The 15,157-nt window shown below is 33.9% G+C and overlaps 1 protein-coding gene across 6 annotated transcripts in view; it reads left to right on the forward strand.

Moving 5' to 3' along the window:
* Positions 1–15,157, forward strand: part of PCDH11X (protocadherin 11 X-linked) — an 828,783-nt gene that overhangs the window by 594,797 nt on the left and 218,829 nt on the right. For all 6 annotated transcript variants that reach the window (XM_054676896.1, XM_054676897.1, XM_054676898.1 and 3 more), the window contains one exon: positions 2,756–2,954. In XM_054676896.1, coding sequence (XP_054532871.1) covers positions 2,756–2,954 — 199 coding nt within the window. The remainder of the gene's footprint in view (positions 1–2,755; positions 2,955–15,157) is intronic.

Consider the following 15,157-nt stretch of genomic DNA (forward strand, 5'->3'; position numbering starts at 1 on the left):
GACAAGGACAGCTTGGAGGTTAAGAAGCAAGACGGAGTTGGCTAGGTTAGATACCTTTCACTGTCTCAGTCATAATTTTGCAAAGGCGGTTTCACAAGGGCTTATTTAGTACTCTGAGACTTTAGAGTTGAAGCAGCTAAACTTTTTATAAACTTTTATGAAACTCTGCTTTTGAAGAATACAGTATTGATGATTATTTCAGTAGCTCCCTACTAAATATCTTTAGTACTAATAAATAATAGATGACTGACAGGCTAGGTAATCCATGTATTTTAATGTCCTGTAATTCAGGGTAACATTCGGATTATGTCTGTATAGAGGTGATCAGAAGACGACCTGAAGCTTTTATTTTCCTCTTTTCACTGTGGGTTCTAGATACAAAGACAAACAGAAAAAGGGATATTGACTAGGCAAAAGCATACAAACAGATATTTCAGTTACATTATTTCCCTGATAAATGCTTTAAATCTTAGAAAATACAGTGTGGTTTAATCAGATAATACAGTCAATCTCACTCTTCACAGCTTCCACACAACCTAACACTCATCCCCCCAAAAACTAAAACCAAGGCTGGGTGAGGTGGCTCATGCCTGTAATCCTAGCACTTTTGGAGGCCTAGGTGGGTGGATTGCTTGAGCTCAAGGGTCGAGACCAGCCTGGGCAACATGGTGAAACCCCATCTCTACCAAAAATACAAAAAATTAGCTTGTCGTGGTGGTGCGCACCTATGGTTCCAGTTACTTGGGAGGGTCGCTAGAGCCTGGGAGGTAGAGGTTGCAGTGAGCCAAGATTGTGCCATTGCATTCCAACCTAGATGACAGAATGAGACCCTGTCTAAAACAAAACAGAACAAAACAAAACAAACAACAACAAAAACCCCTGCCTTCTGAACTCCTCAATATTACTTAGTTCCAGCAAGCTTTTCTTTTATTCAGTTTATTTTCTGCTCGTACTAATTCTACTAAGAGTTACCTTAACCAACACCACCCACTACTCCCTCTGAGAGGCCCAAAGGAATCCTGTCTGGCTGTTACACTTACATGTAGAAAATCAGCAGACTATTTCTCATTAGAAGAAGTAATTTTATGTTCAGAAACATATTCCATAAGATATATTACATATTACATGCATTAGTCATTTTCTCCTATTTTATCGAGACTTTAATATAAAAAATAATGGCTAAAAACTAAAGAAGATTCAAGTGAGCTACTTAAATATTTTATGCATCTATTATATTTTCATATATCTTCCAATAAGTTTGAAGTACGATATTCAAATCTTTTCATAGCTCCATCTGAAGAAATGGCTGACTGTTAGACCTGAATTTGTGAAAACATATGCATTCTGTTATGAAAATGCCTAGGACGTAAATTCTTGTGATCTTTGATGTATGCAAATCTCTTAAATAAATTATACCTAATTTGAAGCTTTCATGCTGCCAGTAGTTTAGTGCTTTGGTTGATCTATTGTTACATAGCAAACCATCAGTAATCTTTGGGGACATAAAAATCAATAGTCCTTCTTAATTTTTAGGTCAGGAATTTAGGTAGTGTACAGCAGATATAGCTATTTCTGCTCCACAATGACTGCTGCCTTAAGTAGGGGGTGCTCAAATGTCTGAAGATAGTTAGGATGACTCCAATAAGTCCACCAGCTGGAATGTTCATAATGGATTCTTCATGTACATATCCGGCGCCTGAACTTGAGTGGCTGGAACAGCTGGGCCTCTCTCGGCATTGTAGTCTCTTTTTATACAGTCTTTCCACGAAGCTAGCTTGAGCTTCCCCACAGTATGGCATGCTCCCAGTACTCAAACTACTTTCAATGCAGCTGTAATTTTCCATGGTGAGTTTTCCAAGGGTGCAAAGCAGAAGCTACAAGGTTTGATTACAGAGTCTGTGCAGATTCAATGTGGTCTCAGGCTACTTGAAAGTCTGAATATCAAGAGGTGGTGTCCATTGGGGAGCCTATTTTTGGAGACTACTACATATAGCATAGCAATGCTGCAAACAAAAATGCTGCTACAAGATCTGGTGAAGATGTTACAAACTTCTTCTTTCGGAAACCAAATGCTTCATCTTTATCTTTTTATTTGTATATATTTTTTATATTCTGCTAGGAATACCATTTATGATGATAACTATAATTTGTTTTCATAATTACCATTAACTGTTATCCATATTATGTAATTACTTTTTTTCTTAGAAAGTAAAATCAATTTAAATAAATTCCAATTCAAAATTTTGTCCCTAAGATTCTTCTAAAAGATGATGTACTTTTAGTTTTCTAAGCCTACATGATTGAATAAATTTGTGTTATTATTCACAGTTTCAGCTCACTAGCAACTTACAGATACAGCAAAAAAGTATGGTTACATTTATCCACACTTATTATTCAAAAAATAAGTTATTGCCAAATAATACCTAAATAAATACATGTTAAAATTATGATTGGAATTTCCAGTTTGCTCAAATATGCTATAAAGCTGACTGTCTCTTGCTTTAGAACAAGTTGACTTTCATTCTGCATCTGGCTGTGCCTTGTTTCGAAATATAATGGAAGCAACACTGCCTTCAGGTGAAGAAGGTTTGAACACAGAATTGTGTTATTCACAAAAGCCTAAAATTGTTCACAACTCAAGATAATGTTAATGTGTCTTCACCAGATAGCCGAAATAATGCATTTTCTAAATTGCAGCATTAAGCAATTATTCAGATCATATCTGAAACCCTGTAATTTTCATTCTCCCTTTCAGTCCCAGCGGCGTGTCACATTTCACCTGCCAGAAGGCTCTCAGGAAAGCAGCAGTGATGGTGGACTGGGAGACCATGATGCAGGCAGCCTTACCAGCACATCCCATGGCCTGCCCCTTGGCTATCCTCAGGAGGAGTACTTTGATCGTGCTACACCCAGCAATCGCACTGAAGGGGATGGCAACTCCGATCCTGAATCTAGTAAGTGATACCTCTCTGGTTCCTCAATATAAACGGGCTTACTGTGTTTGCAACTCAAGCTATCATAGCCATAATAACATGGGCTAATTCATTATGTTATTGTGAATAGTGACACATTTTTGAAAGGTAAACATACAGAATTAGATGGATGACATGTATAAGGCAGTTTATAATATTTTAAATGTATGATCATAACTACTCTGAATGAAATTTATTATAGTGACTTTGTTAAGGCATAGATAGAATTTTCCATTTATGTACACCTGTATATTTATTTGTATATAAAACAGCCAATTTATTTTATTTTATTCATTTATTTGTGAAGGTATAAATTTTTTCTTATATATAAAAATTATTTTCTAGATTTTATTTTTATTTTTGGTAGAGATAAAAACCATTGACAGTTATTTTCTTTCTGAGGAAAGAAGAGATCCTGACTCCAATGTAGGAGAGGGCATCTGAGGTTTTCAGCAATATACTGAAATCACACACCTGTGCCATGTTACTGTTTAGAAAGGTATTCACATTTGGTCTCCAGACAGAAGGCACAAAATCTGTGTTTTGCAAATTCCAAAGATGTTGAACTCTTTAAAAGGATCATAGAGTTGGTATTAAATAAAATTTCATTAAATGTATTACCTTGAACGTGTAGCGAACAACCTTGCTGATTTATAATTTCAGGAAATACAAAATTTGATAAGATATATATTTCTCAGAAGAGTCTTGAAATTGCAAGAAGCTACAATTTGCTCCATTTATGTTATGTACATAAAAGTATGTAGATACAAAAAAGCATACAATATATGGGAGAAAAAAGTCATAGCCATAAACCAATATGAAAAACAGTGGGCCAAATACCTGGCAAAAACATAAATAAGGTAATATAAACTAGACATTTTGAAAGGTTATTTTGAGCATTATGGATTGCAGGGATGTATAATTCAAATAAAGCTTCTAGGCTTCAGAACAAAATAGCTTCCCTATCATTGTATTTTAATCCTCTATTTTTGAAACTTCAAAAAATAGGGAAATGGATTGGCTAAACATTATGATATAATCTAAGGCTAAACATATGGAACCAATGACAACATAACATCAACTTTTTCTCTCTACAGATGTAGATGCTGTATATTATAGGTATTTTTAATGTAAAAATATTAGAGACTTTTGAGTCAGCAAGTTCAGACTGTCCTGAAAATCTACTATCTCCATTTTCAATTTTATACTTGGAATAAATGATCAACATTTGTTCTGAAGATAAAAAATTCCCCTATACCTTGTGTCACTAAACTATCTTTAATTTACTTTGTTTAGCACAGCAAAATGACTCCTGGTGGAAATACATAGTTGTGATTATATTTACTTGTGTAATGAACTAAGAGCTAATCTCTAATAAGAATATGATCATAAGTAACAAATACACATTAAGCAAGGGTGCCACTGATCTTTTTTACTCCATAAATCATTGTTTTAGTTGTAGGTCTATCATGCCCTGTTAAATAAGAATATAGAAATGGGATAAGTATCATTTTTATAAACTAGAAAGAGTTGATTCATTTGTACATGACATGTGTTACTAAGCATGACATGTGTTACTAAACATTTAACATTAAATATAGCTTTATTAATCCCAATTATATCTAGAAATAAGTAGTTGTTTTAAAAAGTATTCAAATGCATAGTTCTTAACAGAAGCTGATCTTGTTTATAGTTAAGGATATAAGTGCTAGCATCAATGTATTAGCTGACATACTTAGGGGCTTTTTTTTTAAAAAAAAGGGTGCTTTCTATTAGGAGCTCAACATTTCTCTCTTCTAATTATATTTACACTATTATCTTGAACAGTAAATATCTTGTTCATATTTACTCTACAGGATGAAGGACTCACAAAATTTGCATTAAAAACTTTAGTTGCTCAATCGATTTTATTTTAAAATCTAGATGTCTGTGGGCAATGATAATAGTAAAGCAAATTATATATTTTGCTGCTTATTATTTTAATAAACTTATGCAAAGGGTAGATATAATTAAAAATGAATGCCCATTTTCTACAAGTCTAACAATATTGTTAAGTGAATGTTTAAATGTTATTTTTTACTATGAATAATACTAACAAACTGCTCTCCTACTAAATGTGAAACCTCCCCCTAAATCATGTTCCAAGAAAATTTTGGTTAGGAGTTTTGTTTTGGGACAGTCAGAGACCTTACTAAAAGTGCAAGAAGCGCAATAATTTACTTGAAATGAAGCTCCATTGTCTTAATGTGTCACGGTAGTGAAATGTTTAACATAGTGTGTGTGTGTGTGTGTGTGTGTGTGTGTGTGTGTGTGTTGTTTTAATTAAAAAGAGAAAACATAGCTGGTTTAGAATTGGCCATAGCAAAGTAATCTCTTTAGGCTAATACTGATGATAAGGTATTTTGATTCTTCAAAAAGCAAAGCTATAGCTCTGAAATAGCACCCAATAATGGGTTTTATGATATGGAGCAGATGCCAATAAACTGTGCAGTGTTTGTCAATAGCACCACTGATAGGAATGTAAAGTGTTAGAGGAAATAAATGCTGTCCTTAAGCAATGGAATTAATTTATGCAGTTCCCATTTCACATTTTGAAATGTATTACATCTTCAATCTGCTTTCTTTCTTGCTAGTGAATTGCCAAAATAGCACATAGTTCTGCAAATCCTTTGTAAATTCACAAAACAGAAATAAACATGACATTTATGAATAAGGGTATTCTGTAAAATTTGCTAGAGGGATTTATTAATACTGCTTTAAAAATATAGTTCCCTGGTTGATAAAAATCTGCTGCTTAGGTGAAGAAATCACACAATTCATTCTCTTAAGTCTTTTGCCAAGACTATTAACTTTTCTTTTTAAAATAAAGAAAACAAACTCAAGCCAATTATTACTTTTTGAGGAGACAAAGTCAATAAAATATCCTGTCTCATTCCATCTGAAGACTTTGTAATTTTTAAATTTTATAATTGCAATCTCTTTACTGTGGCCATTGGACTAAGGGTCACTTAATGCCATTCTATACAGTTCTGTCTTCCTTGGATGACAGCTTATATTCTAGACCTTTCCTCCTACCATAGCCTCATCAGATTATTTACAATGAACCCTGCTCTTTGAAGCTAGTTAATTTGTTAAAAAGCAAAAACAAAATAGAAACCCAATTCAAAAACAGCACTATTGATTGCTGCTGGGTTACTGTGGATACTGGAACAGATAATGTCTGCATTTTCCAAGGATTTTCTTGAGACACATTCATGGAGACACATGTGGCCCTGGTAAAGAACAAGTTGTGAGTCTACTTTTGAGGATTTTACATATCCAGGTATAGTGTTAACTCAGAGATTTGAGGACAGTGAGATCCTCTTGGGACTACTGTAAACACATTAAACTATGTATGGCCCTATGTTCCTATCTACTTATTTTTAAGTAGTCTCAGGTAAAATATGATTTTTGAGGATATGATTTAAAAATGCTTTCCAATTTGTTTTCTAAATTTTTTTCTGTTTTTATAATTCAGACTGAGTTCTGAGACATATAGAAATATTAGCAAATGTCTACCACATTAAACTTCTGAGATTTTTTAATACTCTATGTTTATGAAGCCAGGGTTTTTATGTTTTGTCCTCAAATAGAGAATGCATTGCTGCTATTTCACTATAGGTAAGTTGGATCTAAAAGGGTAACTACTAATATTTTTACATTTCTACTGATCTGCTGGCATATTATAATTTTCCAGCTTCATTGGAAGAGATAAAATAGCCATAATTCTTTGGAAGATAAATGGTGAAATAGAGTATTGCTAAAGAGGCTCAAATCAGTCTTCAGCTTTCTAGTCATAAATCAGTTCAATTGCAGAGAAAAATCCCCCTAAAATGAAAAGGAGAATGATTTAGTTTATATCAGTATTTTAATTTTCTTCAACTGAACAAGTTATGTCATCTGTATTTTTTAAAACCTCTTCATTGTATGTGATCATTTCACGCATGAAGTCACTCTATCTGAAAATGTTATAGCTGGTCTAGTGTCTAGCATTGAATCTTAAAGTAACAAAATACTTGAGTGAAATTTCTTCATCTTCCCCCCAAAAAGTTAATGCTTTTCCTCTTTTTGTATACCATAGTCATTTCTGTGATACAAAAGAAGAAAATATAGAGTTTCAAGAACATTTAGGGCTAAAAAATTATATGTTTAAAATAAAGATAAATATACGTTTTTATTAAAATGATGTCTGCTAGAGTTTATCTCAGGTTAGCAAATCTGTTTGACATTCATTTTTATTTCAGTAGATCAGGTTTGCTTAGCACTCAAATACACTACTAATTAATTCACAACAAGGAAGTAATTAATCTTTCCCTGGCAAGGCACTTTGATTGATCTTCTACCAGTAATCTAATAAATTGGTATAAAAAGTGGGAGACCAATTTGATTGACTAGAATGAATTTCTACTCAAAGAAATGCCAGATTTTCTCCTGATCTGCTAAGAGTATTGACATGAATAACACTAGGGTAATTACTAGTAAGTGTTTGAACATCTCATTATTTGAATATCTAATTCTAAAGGTAGACTACTGGTAAAATTAAAAAATCAAAAACTGTGAAACTTTAAAAGAATAAGCTAGTAATGGGTCATTAAAACTCAGCCTTTCATAATTAAAAACATTAGGAGTCAGTTGTCTAAAAGCAAAATAAAGCCATGGAAATATTTTTCCCTGGAAAATATTGATATACTAGTACCTTGGGGAAAGCAGTGATCTAATTATTTATCTAAAAAATTCAAGGAGAAAATATGATTCAATTATAGAAAAAAGGAGTAGTATTGGTTAGTATATTTAAGAGAAGAGTAACACTTCTGATGTGGCAGAAAATCATCTGAGTCCACAGTTCAGCTAATGTTACCCGTATAACTGTTAATTAAGTGTTTTTGTTTGCTGCTATATGCCCAGGAAAATTTGACTCCATAGGCTTTCTAATATTTCTTTAAAATGCATTTTTGACGAAAGTCACATATCAATTCATGTATTACAATAAAAAGAAAAGTGAATGCATCATTTTGTTAATATTTTTACATGAAACAAATGGGAAATATATTCCACTTAACAAAAAGAAATTATGCTCCCTTTAAAGGTTAATTACGTAGCAAGGCCAATTCTGACTCTGTAGGCTATGTATTTGTAAGATTATTTCTTAAAACTGTGCTCAGTAGCCTATATAATAGTGTCAGTCCATGGTAGAGAGGGGGGAGTAAAATAATTTAAATCAGCTCAGCAAGCTTAATGTCATGTGTTTTGAAAAATGAATCAATCAATATTTCTAAGGAGTGATGTTATCAGTATCAATTATATCAGTTATGGTCTATTTCAAGAAAGAGGTTGAACTCCATGGCCCCGGGTTCTGGAAATATAGGACATATGCCTGCTCTATTTCATTGCCTTGCCAACAGAAAACAATATATAGCTTTATGCTGCTACTGAAAATTTTAAAATTTCCTTAATATTTATTAATATTTTTAAGGTAACAATAATATCAAAGTCACTTTTATTCTTTTTCAAATGAAATATCATTGTAATAATTGATACTGTCTATGATTATTACCAGTTTATTTTAGTCCCTGATGTGTTATGTAAATAGTGTTAGAAAAGTATCTATATATAAATAGGTTATAAAGAATGGTTCCACCCAAGAGTTCAGCCATCTGCCATTGTTTTAGAGAGAATAAGGTATACTTGGTAGTGACAGTAGTTTTTATAATAAATGTGCTTAGGCAGGTATAAACAGTGATCTGGTAGCAGATGCTCTGTGATGTATATTAATTTTACCATTTAAACTGACGTGCTTTTCAAAAGTAAATCTTTCTCTATTGAAGCTTCTGAAAGTTTATAAATACATTATAATAAGAAAAATGGGTAAAACACGTCTTACGATACCATCCTATCATATTCAACTTCCCTATATAAGAGATGCAATCTCAATGTAGACCAATTGAAAAATGACTGCTAATTTGGAGTATATAGGCTTTGTGAAGGCAACAAAAGCTTTATGCTAGAGATAATCTTTAAAAAATTATAGAGGTCATGAATTAAAATGAGAAGTATATCTTTAAAGTTGGAGACTTGAAGACATTTACAGGATTTTATTTGGGTGACAGTCTCTAAGATGAGTGTATCTTTAATATCTTAAATATAATATGGATTAGATAGAGGTTGATCACTCAAAAGCAGGCCACTATAAGTAAAGCAGTCTCTTATCTTGTCTTTTCTGTTTGAAAGTGACAAGCACTAGGAGACTGGCACAAGCTGCCAATTGAAAGCCAATGCCATAGGTCTGGAATGTCAATAAGCTTGAATAATCACCTAAAGTGGCAGAGAATAGGTGGCCTTCTCTTCACGATAAACCTTCTCTTGCTTCTAAATTTTATTAAGCTTCCTACACCAAATAATAAAGGTCATTTAACATTTGTGTTTCTATAATTTATGAGCCATGAGGCGATTCATTTTATGACAACATTCTTTCTTCTGCTTTTTAAAAAAATCTTACTTCTCACTTTCCTTTGCCTATAAGACAGACTATTTGCCATTTGTTATTTTTTGTAGTTCTTTGAAAGTCAGTATAATCAGTCATTCAAGATGTAGCATTTGGGTGACTTGGAATATTTAGTAGTGTTAGCCACACATCAACTTCTTATTTTAGAATGATTTATAAATTTTAATGAATGAGGAGTATTATAGCAACATATTTTTAATCCCCATGACACTTTTAAAATTGTACAATAACTTGCAACTCTCATGATTGCTTTCATCAACAGAACATTCAACAACTGGTGAATATATCAAGGAATTCATTAAAAAATGAATAACTATAGACCATCTGTCTTACCATGATTTCTGTGATTTTTTAATTTACATTTTATTGAATATTGAAGATGCTCAATAGAGAATAGAATAGAGATAACAGTGTTCGCTTAGCCAATTTTTTCTCTCTCTTAATCAATAATCTTAGAAATTGTTTTCCCAGTTCCACTAGGTACATGGTCTTTATCTGGCACTTCTTTTTTTAATCAATCTTATATTGGAAATGTTTGTATGTTATCTAAACAAACTTTTTCTGAATAGTGTATATGAAATAAGCCATTAAAAGTTTATTTTTTTCTTAGAAAATTCTTCTCTTGCAATTTGTATAGACCTCAAAGGCTGGTAATTTTAAATATTATTTTGGGGTATCTAATTATACGATAAAAATATTTGAACATTGAATACGAATTTTTATTGCGGTAATTCTTTGTGTAATCACTATTCATGAAACCTTTTCAGCACAGACCATTGTAGATAATTTGTTTTAGGCAATCATCTTACGTATTACAGAACTCTAGTCCGTTTACTACAATTAACTAGCTCTGTGAACTTGGATAGGTCTTTTAACCTCACTGTCTCTTTTTCTTAATTTATATAATGAAGGGATTATACGAATCTCTAGTGCCCCTTCTAGGGTCATAATTTTGTAACTATTAAAATCCCAGAATTTACATGTGCAGGTGTTGCCTTTTGCATTGTCCTTAAATTCTAGAGCTCTAAGGGACCTTGGGTGCTATTTAGTCCAGCTCCCTCATTATGCAAATGAGATAACTGAGATTTGGCCCTTTTAAGCAACAACTTAATGTTCTAAATTAAGATTTGATGTGTATCGTTTATCGTGTTCTAAAATAAGAGTCACTAATGTTGGTAAGCAGCTACTTTTGAAATTTAAATGAAACAACTCATGAGAGAAAAGTAGTATAAAATTTAGCATTATCATCACTCAAGGGGACTGTTACAATATATCCAAATGGAGAACTTTTTTATATGTGATGAGGCCCTTTATTTTTTAAAAAGGTTCCCATTTTAAAAATGCCCTGAAAGAGCATTTGGAGCAATACAGACTGCCGATTTCTAAAATTACTGTTTGTGCTAACCAGTGAAAGTACTGCAGAAAAAACTGTAAACATGCTGAATGATAATGATCTCTATGTCAGGAAAACTAGCCACTTTTCACCATGCTTATCTAATGTAGTTAAATTGTGTGTACGTGTGTGTATGATTACTTCCAGAACAACTTGGAATTAAAAAATGAATTTTAGAAGGTAAATTTCCTTTGAATATGATGAAAAGTGCATAAACAGAATCTCCAGGAGGAGAAACGCAGAATATGTGAATATATCTTTTATGCATTCTGCTGTAAACTCAGCTCTTCCTCTATATGAAATTCCTGTGTAACTCTATGCTACTTCTACTTTCCAGAAGAATGAAGTCTCAGTTAACAAGGAATTGATATTAATAGACTCAATCGACTGAGTTAATAGTGTGCCATATAGTCAAAATGTTTTGGGTAAACCCTATTATAATAGTCCTTTTTGGATAATGATTAGAACTTGAGATGAAAGCAGGATAACTTTTATAGTTATATAAATGTCCTATAAAAGTTATCCTGCTTTCGGCCGGGCACGGTGGCTCATGCCTGTAATCCCATCACTTTGGGAGTCCGAGATGGGTGGATCACCTGAGATCAGTAGTTCAAGACCAGCCTGGCCAACATGGTGAAACCCCGTCTCTACAAAAATACAAAAATTAGCTGGGCATGATGGTGGGTGCCTGTAATCCCAGCTACTTGGGAGGCTGAAGTGGGAGAATCGCTTGAACCTGAGAGGGGGAGATTGCAGTGAGCCGAGATGGCACCATTGCACTCCAGCCTGGGTGGGTGACAGAGGGACTCTGTCTCAAAAAAAAAAAAAAAAAAAAAAAAAAAGATCCTGCTTTCCTGCTTTTATCTCTAGTTCTAGTTCTAATGGATTGAGCAGAGTACAACTCCTTTTCATCTCTAGTTGTTTATCCTAGAGATGAAAAGGAGTTGTACTCTGCTCAATCCATTAAGTTATATGAAGTTTGTCTTACATATAAAGTCTGTTAGCTTTTATTTATACTAATAGATGACATCATAGAAATTGATGCTCTGGATTAAGAAAGTCATGCAAAAATAAAAATATTTTGAGAAGAATACTTGATCATCTTGAAAATAGCATTAGTTTTATAGGACAATATTATTGAAGCATGTAAAAAAAACAGTGAGTTTTAATTAACTTTTAGAAGATTCTACTCTTACTCCTTGGCTTATCAATAGTGCATTGCAAGGTTCACTTGGCTCACTATAATTTTTATTTTAATGATGTTGTTTTCCAGGGCTGAGTTTAGACTGTGATTTCCTTAGATTTATGCATGTAACTTAATCTAAAACTGAACCTGACAATTTTTTCTAACTGATTGTTCCATTTAACTGTATTCTGTCTCTTTGGAAAATGTGCGTCCTCATATTGCAGAAATGCCTCTTAAATTTGATTTGAAGAAGGAGTCAATTTTTTTTTTGGGTGGGGGGACAGAATCTCACTGTCACCCAGGCTGGAGTGCAGTGGTGCGATCTCAGCTCACTGCAACCTGGGAGGAGTCAACTTTACAGAGGTACATACATGTCTTCTACATTCTTTTAAAGAATGTAGCTAATTAATCTGATTTTTAAAGACTAAGTTAAATATTAACAAGGAATTCAGGGATCTTTGCCTCATTCAGACTGTAGTTACGAGGATAGAGTACTCATTAGAGATATTTTTGATATATGAATGCACCAAAGGCATTCTCAGTTGTTGGATAAATCATGTATTTGATTCAGCTGTTTGTGTTTGTTTTCTTCGTTCAGATAATCTTCTATAAAAGCTACTTTTACTAGTTTAAATCCATTGCAAAGTTTGCAGTAATAATGCTTTCTAATTTCTCTTCCCCCAGTTGATTATGAATTGTACTGGACAGAAGAACAGGATACATTGAAAAATTTCACACAAATATGTTTTTATTCAAGTAGAAAACTGGAGTTTTAGGATTTGACCCAAATTAAATCCAAATATTGAAATTTCAATTCAAAGTGCCATAGTATTGAACTATTAAGTCTTCCCTTCTGAAATAACTAGCCATTACATTTTTGCAAAACAGCTTAACTTCTGAAATATAATATCTGAAGTCCAAATATCATGGCGAAAGATCTTAAACAAACTGAGCCCAATTCAATACCCATGTAACTTTGGCAAATATCCCCTCAGGGTTTCAAAGGATATGAACTGTGGCTAAGTAAAAAAACCTTTCATCTAGAAAGATCCCATAATGCCCAACAGTCTGAAGTGAATCTGTCTATGTGTTAGTACTCAATACAGGGTAAAAACATACTGCTTTCAGGGCAGAGAATTGGAATTTCACTGCATAAGGGAAATTTATCATACGCTTGAAACTGAACTTTCAGAGCTGCTTTAGCAATACTATTTTTTGCAGAAAGAAAAAAAAAGTTGACCTTCAGAGACCTTGTTTTCAAAAGACCATGAATTTCTTTGTCTACTCCCAGAAAGATTTTTTTTTGAAATCAGAGAATTTTAATACCCATAAGATTTTTAAAATACATTAAAATGTAAGAGATGCAGATATGTTTAATTCTCTTATATTGTTTCTTTCTTAGTCTCTTATCTACAAAACACATTTTAGTGGTTATTAAAGTATATAAGACTAAATAACTCGTTATGAAGAGAAGCATTCTATTGGAGTGGGACCAGATTGCCTAGAATAGAATATCAAGTCTGCTCCTTCCTAGTAGTATGACATTTGACAAGACATTTAGGCTTCCTGTGCCTCAGCTTTGTGCATCCTTAAAATGAGAATAATAAAAGCAGTTGCTTTGTAGCATTGTTGTATTAAATGAAAGTGCATGTATTTGTCTGCATATATACATATATTTACAGCATTTAAAAATATTTTAGCCGGGCGTGGTGGCTCACGCCTATAATCCCAGCACTTTGGGAGGCTGAGGCGGGCGGATCACGAGGTCAGGAGATTGAGCTCATCCTGGCTAACACAGGTGAAACCCCGTCTCTACTAAAAATATAAAAAATTAGCCGGGCGTAGTGGCGGGCGCCTGTGGTCCCAGCTGCTCGGGAGGCTGAGGCAGGAGAATGGCGTGAACCCAGGAGGCGGAGCTTGCAGTGAGCTGAGATAGCGCCACTGCACTCCAGCCTGGGCAACAGAGCCAGACTCCGTGTCAAAAAAAAAAAATTATAAGATAATCATATTCTCACACAGCACTTTTCAGTTTCAAATGCATACAGACCACCTAGAAATTTTGTTAAAATGCAAACTCAGCAGTTGGGTGTAGGGACCAGAGAGTTTTCATTTCTAACAAGTCCCCAGGGTATGTGAATGCTGTTGGTGTGGGGGCTACACTTTGGGTAGCAAAGTTCTAACAAATGTGCTTAGCAGCTGACCCAGGTAAAGATGAAGGAGAGCAGAGCAGCAATTGGCCATGATAAATTGAGGCATTAAAATAACTCATGACAATCTGTCCTAAAGCCTCAAACACATTGTATTGTATTTTAAGATACATAAAATTTTACCATACTGGAGTTTGTATTATAGGGACTTTGAGATAAGTCTCATAGTAAAGTGCAGAAAAGCATTATAGAAAGTTTCGAAGGTCAGTGCATATTTGCTTGATTCTTCAATAAAGAGACTTTCTCTTCTTTCTGTATATCTGTCCACACACACAAATGTGTACATGCACACAAAAATCCACACATCTTATTTTTTTTATTTATTTATTTATTTATTTATTTATTTATTTTGAAACGGAGTCTCGTTCTGTTGCCCAGGCTGGAGTGCAGTGGCGTGATCTCGGCTCACTGCAAGCTCCACCTCCTGGGTTCACGCCATTCTCCTGCCTCAGCCTCTCGAGTAGCTGGGACTACAGGCACTGGCCACCACGCCCGGCTAATTTTTTTTTTTATTTTATTTTTTTTATTTTTAGTAGAGATAGTGTTTCACCGTGTTAGCCAGGATGGTTTCGATCTCCTGACCTCGTGATCCGCCCGCCTCGGCCTCCCAAAGTGCTGGGATTACAGGCGTGAGCCACCGTGCCCGGCCTTTTTCTGATAATTTTTATTTGAAAAACAATGCACTCCATTTATACGTCACCCATGTCATCTAGGTGAATATAAATGCCATTTTTATTTTAGGTGTTCAACTATAGACAAGCTCTTCATTTCTAGGAAACTAATCAGAAGAATAACAGGGCAGATAGGGCATTAGCAAAGCAGAGTACCAGCTGCGCTGTCAACTAATCAAGTCAGCAA

This window comes from Pan troglodytes, chromosome X (genome assembly GCF_028858775.2).
Source record: "Pan troglodytes isolate AG18354 chromosome X, NHGRI_mPanTro3-v2.0_pri, whole genome shotgun sequence".
In the NCBI taxonomy this organism is placed as follows: Eukaryota; Metazoa; Chordata; class Mammalia; order Primates; family Hominidae; genus Pan; species Pan troglodytes.